This window comes from Hyposmocoma kahamanoa, unplaced genomic scaffold (assembly GCF_003589595.1).
Source record: "Hyposmocoma kahamanoa isolate Upper Pololo Valley unplaced genomic scaffold, ASM358959v1 65, whole genome shotgun sequence".
Classification (NCBI taxonomy): Eukaryota; Metazoa; Arthropoda; class Insecta; order Lepidoptera; family Cosmopterigidae; genus Hyposmocoma; species Hyposmocoma kahamanoa.
This window is the reverse complement of record NW_020653853.1, coordinates 7,395,713-7,407,100: the sequence shown is the minus strand read 5'-3', so window position 1 is coordinate 7,407,100 and position 11,388 is coordinate 7,395,713. Positions and strand designations below refer to the sequence as shown.

The window sequence follows — 11,388 nt, the reverse complement described above, 5'->3', positions numbered from 1 at the left end:
ATGGAAAAAAAAATAAAGGAAATACACGTCAACTGAACAAGTTAGGTGTACAGGATACATCACAAGTATAGGACCAAAATCTCGTCGACATCAACTCTATGTCGCTTGCAACAAGAGCGCGCGGCCCAAACTACAAACTTTGGGTTTATCAACGAAATTATTGTAAATAATTCTAACCGCGAAAAGCCAATAAAAAAAGTACTTTTTACAAAACTACCGTACATAGTCATATTTAACCCTGACATTGGCAGAGTCGTCGTGGAAATCGATGGAGCCATTATAAAGGAACTGGATTGGATTAATAGCATAATAGCAAAACGTATAGAACGTGAGAGAGACTAATGGCTCTATTTGCCTTCAGGAATCGGTTATTATCGTCAGTCGTACACTTGAGTAGAAAGAATGTGGATAAAATTTGTGAACGTCATTTGACATCAAAACAGCTCGTGTATTCCGAATTTGGAGACCCTGCCAAAGTGTTAAAATGTCAGGAGGTTACGATAGAGAACCTTAAGTGCCAGGATGTCCTGGTCAGGATGCTGGCAGCACCAATTAATCCGGCTGATATAAACACGATTCAAGGTACAAGTATGTATTGAGAAACCCAAAAAAGATAAAATGACAAGCGCAATACTTTAGTAAGAAAATAGGGAATGCACCAGCAAAGTACTATATTGCATCAGTAAGCCGCAGTTACCACGCCTTTATGTACATTAATGACGAATTTGTATTCTATTTACTAGGCAGCAACATTTAAATTCCTCTGAATAACACAACCGCGCAAGTCGCCGCGTAGACCAAATTCAAGCCAGTCTCGCCCGCGCGCACGAGACGCTCATTTAAGTTAAAACGTTAAAGCTAAATTAATAGAGCGTATTTTACCACGACAATTAGACGAACGCGGTCTCTGCGTGGCGGCAACGCGGCCGCGCTGGGTGAGGGCGATGAAATTCGTGTCGAATAAATGCGCCCTAACGGTGGTGTTTAGTTAACATGTAGTCCTTCTTATCCCTCCCTGAGCCACTGATCTCTGTGAAATACTCTCTAGAAGCGGTTTCCGGATGGCGTCGAATTCCAGACTTTGTTATTGTATACAAAGCGTTAGCACTAAAACAAATTTTAAACAGCTGTGCAATATCAACATATCCTGTTTATAGGATTCAGAAGACAAATGAGGAGAAAAGTATATAATATGCTGATTAGACCCATTTTTTAATTTTTTCGTCTACTCACTTAAGAATCACCTTAAGAATAACTTAACGTTAAACAATTTGTAAGCATGTACATTTGAATTCTACCCAGCTCTAAAACATAAATAAACAAAAAAATATTATCGAACTCTCCAAAAAATTGGAGTGGGCCTCGTCTTGCCTCACCTCACACTTGCTGTGAGACAAGACGAGGCCAGAGGACGCGAGAGGAGGCGAAAGGAGACGAAAGGAGGCGAAAGGAGGCGAGAAGAGGTGAGAGGAGGCGAGAGTTGAAATCTCATCGACTCGTTTCCACCAAACATTACCATTAATAGCTATCGCGAGCTCGCCATTGATGCCAATAACCACTGCGGCTCGCGCTGAGGTAGTGCATAGTAAATTAAAAATATTGAAACATCGATAGAGTAATTAACTTACTTGAATAAATTCGACGGCTGGGCACTCTATAAATATTTGCGGAAAAAGCTTTATTTTTTAAATCTTAAATTGTACGTATTCCACAATCTCGCAATGATCGCGATCACGCGCGAACCACCACATGAATCGTATTTTCCTTGCAAAGTAAATAAACTCTCCATATTGGCAGCAATAAGGTTAAATATTACACCAACAAATATTTCACTTCTCGTCACTCACATCCACGACAATCCAGACCATTTACATTAGAAGGTACATTAGAAGAGAATTGAACTTTTGCCATGGAATTTCAATCCTCGTCTCGTCTTGTTTCGCTTCGTCAGTGGAAAAGCACCGAAGTTGTTTGGAGAACTTTATAATATAATCAGAACAAAACCAATATGGAATAATAATGACCGTTCTAATGTTGTCATATTTAAATTTTAGGAAAATATCCAGTTAAAATTACTCTTCCCAGCATACCGGGAAACGAAGGTGTCGGAATAGTAGAAGATGTTGGACATGAAGTTGAAAACATACGTCCAGGAGATAAAATAATATTCACGAAATCAGCTCTAGGTACTTGGAGGAATATTGCCACTTTTAATGCGAATTATGTAAGGGTGATACCAGATTGTATAGGTGTCGCCGAAGCTGCTATGCTTACTGTCAACCCATGCACCGCTTACAGAATGTTAAAAGATTTTGTATCAGTCAAGGAATGCAAACAAGTTGTAATTCAGAATGGTGGTAACAGTGCAGTCGGACAGAATGTCATACAATTCTGTAAAGAATGGCACGTGCCAAACATTAGCATAGTGAGAGCCAGACCAAATATTAATGAGCTGAAAAAGGATTTACAAAGTTTAGGGGCTACATATGTTTTCACCGAAGAAGAAATACCCAAAACGACCATTTTTAAGGAAAAACAAATTGAAAAGCCTGTTTTAGCACTAAACTGTGTAGGAGGAAAACAGTTATTCGGTATAATCAAGCATTTACAACACTCAGGGAAGATGGTCACCTACGGTGGCATGTCGAAGAAACCCGTTATCAGTCCAACATCTGCGTTTATTTTCAAAAATATTTCCTTCCATGGTTTTTGGATGACTCGTTGGAATATGCGTGCGGATGCCAGGCAAAGAGATCTAATGCTAGATGATATTACAAATATGATCCTTGAAAAGAAACTAAAGCCACCAGTACACAAAATGGTAAAATTTGATAATTTTAAAGAGGCTTTAAATAATACCCTTACTTCAAAAGGTTTTACTGGTTGTAAATACGTTTTAGATTTTTGTTGAATTGTTTAAGCTTATTTGTGTATTTTGATTATAATTATATACGAGAAACATTATTTGCTAATTAAATGTAATGTATTTTTTTATTTGGTGAAATTAGTAAGTACATCTTCGTCTAATGACCTAATAACCTCGAGTATAAAGGGGCAACAGTTTTTAGTGTGACTTGAGTTTGTAAGCTGATGCAGCGCTGACGTTCAACGGCCGCGCGCGTGATTTTGGCCATTGCAATTGGATAATTATACGCAGCGTTTGTTACTTTCGATGGTGATTACCAACCTATTACTTTAACACTTCGTTATGGAATGCAACGCTATTTTTTAAATTTTTTATTAACTTCTAGTCTCTTCTGGGCACTGTTGTTGACCACCGTTTTCGTATATAATCCAGCTACGAAATCTTGATAAACAAATCAAAACTAACACTATAAACGAGAAAGTAACTCTGTTTATTACGTTTTCACACCGAACCCGCTGAACCAAATTTAATAAATTTTGATATAGATAGATTGGACCTAGGAGAAGGACATGGGCTACTTTTTGTCACAAAAATAAATTTTAAAAGGGATGAAATAGAGGATGAAATTTGTATAGAGAACCAATAATATCTCAAATAAATAACACTGTAGGCTCCTCGGAGTATACTTATTCAGACACCAGCTAAGTAGGTACCTACCCCATAAACAAATGGCAATATAATCGAATATAAGTAGGTAATTGAAAATATTAGTTATCAGTTGCAACTCTGTACAATACCTATAAAACGCTTAGGGCTTAAGTAAATGGATTATGTTACGACTGTAGTCTTGTAATAAGTTTCCATTAGGCTACCTATAGATTAAAATATTTTATTAGTAAATATTATATATATATTAATTTTTTTGTTGTAAAAATAATTTGGGTCTACGAGAATTTTTCATGTGATATAGGTACTGCTTGTAACGTGTATCATTTACCTTTTCTACTATTAAATATATATAAAGAAAATTTTGTTGGTTGGTTATTTTGTACAGATGTACTATTGGACGTACAGTACATACAACCATCAGGGATTATACACACTGTCATGAGTTACTACACTCAGTATTAAAATGGAAACCAAAATACCGAATGCAGGTACTGTTGGGTAATTTTCCGAAATATTCCCGGAAAATTGGAAAAGTTTGAAAAATATAATTTCGAAGACTCATAAGTTTTACGCTTAGATTATTTTTTTCCATCCTCTAAGGGTCTACAAGAAATATCTTTTAAAGCTTCATCTGGCCTGAATTATAATAAATAAACTTGTGTCTAGCAAACGAAAGTTGAGACTAGGGGTCGTATCCCAAAACTCTACTCAATGCTCAAGTCAGGATTTGATCAGACTCGAGTATGATTTCAAGCACTGGAAATACGACCCTAACGGCAAGGACTTGAGTATGATTTTCAGTGCTCACTGCAAGACTCAAGTCCTGACTTGAGTATTGTGTAGAGTTCTGGAATATAATAAGAGTTTTGTAAAACTTTTTAGATGGCAACACTAAAATCTGTTGTCAAAACTGTCAGTACGCCATTATCGAGTGCAAATTAAAAAAAAAAAAAAAATATTTTTAGTTTTTTCATTGTCGCTTTATCAATCATAAATAAAACGATTAAAAGTAACGTGCGAAAGTTACTTCATACTATGATTATGTACTAAATATAAAGAAAAACAAGTGGAGCGGGAAGGTGTTTGCAAGCAGAAACAAATACACTATACACAGGAATAAAATTTACATACGGTTTTGGACTTTTTAGGTTAGTATGACGGGTTATTTTGATACTTTGTTGGTTTTGTAATTTGAATAACAGAGCATATAAAGATTTTACAGTTTTTGATAACCTTGTAATATTTTCAATGAAAAACATGGAACATGTGCCAGGAGTTGCTGAAATAGTACAAACTGTGGAACAACAAATGTTATTAAAGACCCAAAATGAATACCTGGAAGAAATTGCATCACGTATGCAACGTGATCACACCGTTTTTAAACTGTAGTTGGTTGACTTTGAGAACATTTTGCTCACTAAGATTTTAAAACATATTTAATGTTCTTATTTTGTTAGTGTCTCCACACTTAAAAGGATTAAATAGTTAATGCAGGTGTATGGAACACTCCAAGGAAAAAGCGTCCACACAAGTTCCAATCTGGATAGATTTGATATTGATGCAATTCACAACAAAATTAATGAATTTTACATTGTGAAAAAGAAGTTCCAACACTGTGAAGCCTGTTAGTAGACTTGCAAGCAAGTATTGAATTTACTGGTCGCCGAGAAACTCTTAGACATATCTTATTGTTTAATGGATACGAGTAAAAAAGAAATAAGAATGAACGTTCCTTGTTAATTGAGCGTTATGAAATTGCTGCATAGATATCTTCGAAAAATTGCAGCAAAACGTGCTGCGGGAAAACAAATTGTCTATTTAGATTGAAACATATGTTCACAAGAACTACAAACCCAAAAAATCTTGGCAGGGGCCATCAACCAACGGTGCAATTGAAAGTATATCATTTAGTACGAAATCAAAATCAGCGGACTATATCATGATATGAATTCACAGAATTGTAAAAAATGATTTACCCAAAAACTTATACCCAATTTGAATAAGCCTAGTGTAATAGTTATGGATCATGCCAGTTATCACACCGTTCGCAGGAATAAAACCCCAACAACTGCTAATTCAAACAACGTACTTTGAAGAGTATCATACGAAAACAGAACTTTTATGCTTAGTACATAAGCACAGTCCTGAATATGAAGCTGATGAACTTCTCAGTACAAATGGTCACGAAGTTCTGCGTCTACGTCCATATCATTGCGAGTTAAACCCCATTGAGCTTGCATTGATTATGCTTTGCAAGCATAACGGCTGAGGACTGGAAAAAAATGACAAATCATGTTGTTCACATAGAAAGTAAATACAAAGAAAGGGATCACATAACAGAAAATGAGATGGAAAAAATTATGATAAATGTGGGAGAAAGTGAAACAAGTAATTCTGAAGAATCGTTTCTGGCTGAATTTTTGGACTGTGACTTCGATTATGATACTTAAATAAATAAATGAATGTTTCTTCACACATTTCTTTTATTTATATGCATAGATATGTCTCAAGGTTATTGTCACACATGTGGGATTATAATTTCAGTAGAGGTATTGTAATTGCACGGACATTACTGAATTGTCTCCATTTTATACAAAATCAGAACATAGCAATTTAACTAAGCACATTCAGTGACATTGTAACTACCCTAGTTATCAGTAAATTATCAGTTTAACCAGGTTAATTATAATGTCACTAAATATTACCTTTTCAATACTTTTAACGTTTTACAAATAAACGGCGTTATCGTTTAGTGAAATTCTCTAAACCTCATCTGTCCATAATGTCACTGAATACATCTAGGGAAATTATGGTGTAAATAAGATTGTCCCGTTATAGTATGAAAAGGAGATGATTGACAAAAGTCCGTGCAATTAAAAAAATCACTAGTGAAATTATAATATCACAGTTTTTACAATGTACCGAAAATTACCAGAGTAGTATCAATTTATAAAAATATAACGATACCTCACACGTAATTTGTTGTAAGTCAAAATACCATTTTTTGCTTTTTAACTTAAATATTATAACCATTTTTTATGTATATTACGGGTACCATATTTGAAAGTAAACATAATACTAAGTGATTTTCTAGTTTTAAATAAGGAAATTATAATTTATATAAAAAAGAATACATATATATACATATATAGTTTAGACATAATCCACTCTAGACATGAAATAGAGTATTAATTTAGAACTGATTTATTTGATGTGATCGAAATATTACGATATTTTTGTCACTGTAGTCAATCAGGTACAATGGTCACACACATACTTTCTTCTATATGTATACTGCATATTATACTACGTATATCATCGGGCACTAAGTATCAAAATTGTTGCGATGTACTATACCGGGTTGCTGTAGTAGCCACAGTGGCGCCCCTATTAATTTCTAGACTTTTTGGTCGGGCTGTAAGTTAAAAGCAAAAAAAAAATATTTTGACTTGCAACAATTTACGTGTGAGGTATCGATAAATTCCATCGATAAGCACCGTCGATGATTCCGCCTGTGTAGTTTTGTCCGCGTTTTCATTTCTGATAAGAAAATATTACCACAGGAAGCAAACATGCATGTTCATTTTACATAATATACAAAGGGATAATAAAAATCTGTTCAAGTATCAAGTGAATTTTTTCGTAGTTCAAACTGGGTTGCAACACGCAGATTTTTTGAATTTGCCGCTATTTCTCAGTCTCAACTTTCGTTTGCCAGACTCTATAGCTAAAAGCCATATAGAAATACGAGATATATATAATTTCACAACAGCGACAAATCTCCAACAACACACCACCATGCGAGCGATTATAGATTGAAGAGTTATTCCCTTCTGGCAACACTGGCCGCCGAAACGTCACTGTCAAAACCATAAAAATCTGAATCGCATGAATTTCATAAAAGTTTTGCAATAAAATTATTGTAATTTAATTTAAAAATATTTGTACAATAAACTAAATCATGATTTTACTGACATCCACACGACAACTATTGTCCAACGCTATATACAGGAATAGTAGACATGCGAATCTGAATTTTCCAATGCGAAACTTGATGTCTAAACAACTTGTTTATTGTGAGTTTGGAGATCCTCTTGAAGTGGTGAAGTGTAGAGAGAGTATAGTACCACCACTTGGCAAAACTGATGTTTTAGTACGAATGTTAGCTGCTCCCGTCAACCCGGCAGATATAAACACAATTCAAGGTACCAGTCATAGATCTATCAATTTTGGCCATGTTTTCAAATTTGCAGATACATTTAGACATAAGATCATAATTTACCTCTGTGATTGCTGCTTACTTGCTTTGCGATTTTGTTTTTGTTGATGCAGTCAAGATTATCCACGAAGGTACCTATTCTTTGTTTCATTTTGTTTCTCTTAATTTTGATGAATTCATAAATATATAAATATACTCATGATAGATATAATGGTAATTTGTTTGTTGTAGGAAAGTATCCTGTTAAAGTAGAGTTGCCACAAATTGCAGGCAATGAAGGTGTTGGTATAGTAGAAGAAGTTGGCAAAGAAGTAAATGGATTTTCACCAGGCAACAAGGTTATTATTACAAGACCTGTACAAGGTACTTGGAGAGACTTAGCAGTTTTTAGTAAAGACATGCTTAGAGTGGTCCCTGACAATTTGGGAGTGGTGGAGGCTGCTACTCTCACTGTCAACCCATGCACTGCTTATAGAATGCTCATGGACTTTGTTCCTGTCAAGGATAATAGTCTGGTTGTGATTCAAAATGGAGCAAACAGTGCATGCGGTCAGAATGTCATACAGATCTGCAAAGCTTGGGGTGTAAAGACTGTCAACATTGTGAGAAATAGACCTAATATTGCTGAACTTAAAAAATATTTAGAAGATCTAGGTGCCACCTATGTCCTTACAGAAGAGGAGTTACGTTCAACGAAAATATTTAAAGAAAAACAGATTGAGAAGCCTTCACTTGCACTGAACTGTGTAGGTGGAAAGAGCTCAGCTGAAGTCTTAAGGCACTTAGAGCACTCTGGTAAGATGGTTACATATGGTGGCATGTCTAGGGAACCTGTTACCATACCAACTTCTGCATTTATATTCAAAAACATTTCTTTCCACGGTTTTTGGATGACAGCATACAATGAAGTGGCTGGTAAGGCTGAAAAAGACAAAATGATGGAAGATGTAATAGCACTGATGTGTGAGGGTAAACTAAAAGGTCCAGCCCATAAAATGGTAAAATTGGATAACTATTTGGAAGCCATAGGCAATGCTCTTACTGTTAAGGGGTTTATGGAATGTAAATATATATTAAGTTTTTAGCAGTATGTAGTTTTATTATGATGTGAATAAATTATTGTCAGATAACTTTTTTCATTAAATGTATTACCTCTTTTTGTTAGAGCCAAGAATGTACAGCCACTTGGAAAGGTGCTGTGGAGTCATATTTCTGATGTAAACTCACTAAATCAATAAACCTTGATGTAAACTGCAGGTTTTCATAATTAAGGTTGGTACATTTAACACATTCACTGCCGGCGTTGTGTTACGAACTTTCGCCAGGTGGCCCAACTTTGCTCAGTGCCTCAACCGCACATGTGAGATTGAATAACTATTACCCATGCCTTAAATGAAAATATGAGTTCATAATAATTTCACATTGATTTGTTTTCTATTGAACCAAGTACCTTGACTAGAGATTTCCAGGTTTTTTATTTACTAACAAATAAATAAATAAGACTATAAACTTGTAAGTTAGTATTCAATATTTTATATTAGTATGTTGTAGCTGGTTAACAAGAGAGAGAAATCAGGTAAAATCTTTACTGTAAAATGTAACAAAAACTGACCAACAGTTTTCAGGGGTGTATAATTGATTTATTAATTAGATATAATTCATGGACAAACCCTGTCACTACGAGTTTTCACGAACAGAGTGTTAGCTATAACAAAAACCTTTTAATTTGGGTTTAAATTTTATTCAATATGTTTTTAGTTAGATATAGAAATTACAAGAATGAAGTGGAATTATTTTTTTATATCTACAATCAGTCAGTTTGAGAGCGAGGATACCACTGCTTTAGCCTCTCTTAGTCATAGAACACTTGCATTTGTTTTAGTCTCCTGATGTTGCCACCATCAACCAGTGCTTTAGCGAACATAGCAGCATTGTATGAACTGAAATGAGCATATAATGCGTTGACGGCACTCACTGAGTGAAATTCAGGTGAACGCATATATGCGTAATGGTAAAATTACAGGCGCATGAGACTTGTCAACTTCTATCTCAGGGTGACGGGCGCGGTTGCATTTGGCGCTCTAAATGCCACTGCAACTGCTATGAACGCGTACGCGAGTGATACGCGTATCACTTACCACCAGGCGCATGACTTCGTTCCGTCACTTGGTATCATAAAAAAAATGCGTAACCGACAGTGAATGCGTTAAATCCAGTTTTGGCACAAATGTTGTTTCACTTGTCCCTTTTCTATAGACAGACGGAGTTCATGTTGGTTTGCAAGATGCTGCTCTCTCCCTTTTACCATAGATTGCAATGCATGACGAAATAATATAGCAGAAACCTCGTTCTCTGTCAAACATACAAAAAAATTACCTATGTTTTTAAAACTTTCAGGAGTTTTAGTGCGTATGAAGCCTATGACGACAGTCATGCCATTCAGATGTTGAAAATTTGCAGTTTTCTTTATAGAATAGACACTACTTAAACAATAGATATACGTAAATAAAAAAAAACTTGCGATTTAAACTTTCCTAACAAGACCGGGCTAGATCTCAAGTTTCTATTAATAATGTAGAGTATTGTAGAGCAACAAGTATTCAGCTAGTAATAAGCTAGTTGTGAAAAACCAAATTATTTGTGTTTTTTTTCCAGGAAGAACACCGATATTACCCCAACTACCACACGTTCCTGGAGATGAAGGTGTCGGCAATGTCGTTGAAGTTGGTCCCTTGGTTTCTAAAATAAAAATCGGAGATAGAGTCGTGCTAAATACGCGCCTACTCGGAACATGGCGTTATTACGGCATTTACAACGAAAGAGACCTTTACGTAATACCCCCCCATATAAATCTTGCTGATGCAGCTATGCTCTCTATAGCACCCTGTTCTGCCTACAGAATGCTCAAAGACTACATTAAACTACAACCAGGACAAACAGTCGTGCAAAACGGAGCCAATAGTGCAGTCGGACAAAGTGTGATACAGTTATGTCGTGCTTGGGGAGTTAATACTTTCAATATAGTAGCAAGTCATTGCGGTTTCGAAGCGGTAAAGAAACATCTCCTCAATATAGGAGCGACGTGTGTCCTTACATTAGAAGAAGCTGAGGAACTAACTTGTTTTAATACATCATTAATTAGACCCATTTTAGCCCTCAATTGCTTAGGTGGTAGGCATGAAAACGTTTTGCTCCATCTGCTGAGACCATATGGGCATGTAGTATATTATGGATGCGCTTACGATCTTCCCTTAACTAAGAAATGCATACGCGGTGATTTGACATTTCATAAATTTAACCTGACCGATTGGATGGAAAATAAGTCTGATTTCTTAAAGAGACAAATAATGTTTACAGATGTAACCCAACTCATGGTAATAGGAAAACACTGTCCTCCAATTTATGAGCACGTTGAGCTAAAAAATTACATTTATGCTCTAAGAAGTACTGTGCATTGTGAGGCTTTTTGCAACACTTATTATTTATTTGATTTTACTGTGCTCTAAAAAATTTTTTTATTGGAATATAAACTTAAATTACAACCTACTAGGCCCTAAATATCACATAAAAATAAACATTAAACTGTCAATGTCATGCAAACGTCAAAATAATTTTAATTGTATACAAAACGGAC

At 35.4% G+C, this 11,388-nt stretch overlaps 2 protein-coding genes across 4 annotated transcripts; both read left to right on the top strand.

Annotated features, from left to right (window-relative positions):
* Nucleotides 1-221: 221 nt before the first annotated feature.
* Nucleotides 222-2,949, top strand: LOC113231473 (enoyl-[acyl-carrier-protein] reductase, mitochondrial-like). Of its 2 annotated transcripts, none has more exons than XM_026465802.1 (2): nt 222-582; nt 2,055-2,949. In XM_026465802.1, the coding sequence occupies exons 1-2, from the start codon at nt 342-344 to the stop codon at nt 2,909-2,911; spliced, it is 1,098 nt and encodes a 365-aa protein (XP_026321587.1). In that variant the 5' UTR covers nt 222-341; the 3' UTR covers nt 2,912-2,949. The 2 variants fall into 2 exon arrangements, with proteins under 2 accessions (XP_026321587.1, XP_026321586.1); XM_026465801.1 differs by having other exon boundaries at nt 222-588.
* A 4,435-nt stretch (nt 2,950-7,384) lies between these two features.
* On the top strand, nt 7,385-11,297 carry LOC113231404 (enoyl-[acyl-carrier-protein] reductase, mitochondrial-like). Of its 2 annotated transcripts, none has more exons than XM_026465712.1 (2): nt 7,385-7,740; nt 10,410-11,297. In XM_026465712.1, the coding sequence occupies exons 1-2, from the start codon at nt 7,497-7,499 to the stop codon at nt 11,258-11,260; spliced, it is 1,095 nt and encodes a 364-aa protein (XP_026321497.1). In that variant the 5' UTR covers nt 7,385-7,496; the 3' UTR covers nt 11,261-11,297. The 2 variants fall into 2 exon arrangements, with proteins under 2 accessions (XP_026321497.1, XP_026321496.1); XM_026465711.1 differs by lacking the exon at nt 10,410-11,297 and adding an exon at nt 7,986-8,873.
* Nucleotides 11,298-11,388: the final 91 nt, after the last annotated feature.

Excerpts from the sequence above, each read along its gene's own strand:
- LOC113231473 (XM_026465801.1), top strand. The coding sequence starts at position 342 with ATGGCTCTATTTGCCTTCAGGAATCGGTTATTATCGTCAGTCGTACAC. Across the intron at positions 589-2,054 it reads AAACACGATTCAAGGTACAA|GAAAATATCCAGTTAAAATT; the intron begins GTATGTATTGAG and ends TTTAAATTTTAG.
- LOC113231404 (XM_026465711.1), top strand. The coding sequence starts at position 7,497 with ATGATTTTACTGACATCCACACGACAACTATTGTCCAACGCTATATAC. Across the intron at positions 7,741-7,985 it reads AGATATAAACACAATTCAAG|GAAAGTATCCTGTTAAAGTA; the intron begins GTACCAGTCATA and ends TGTTTGTTGTAG.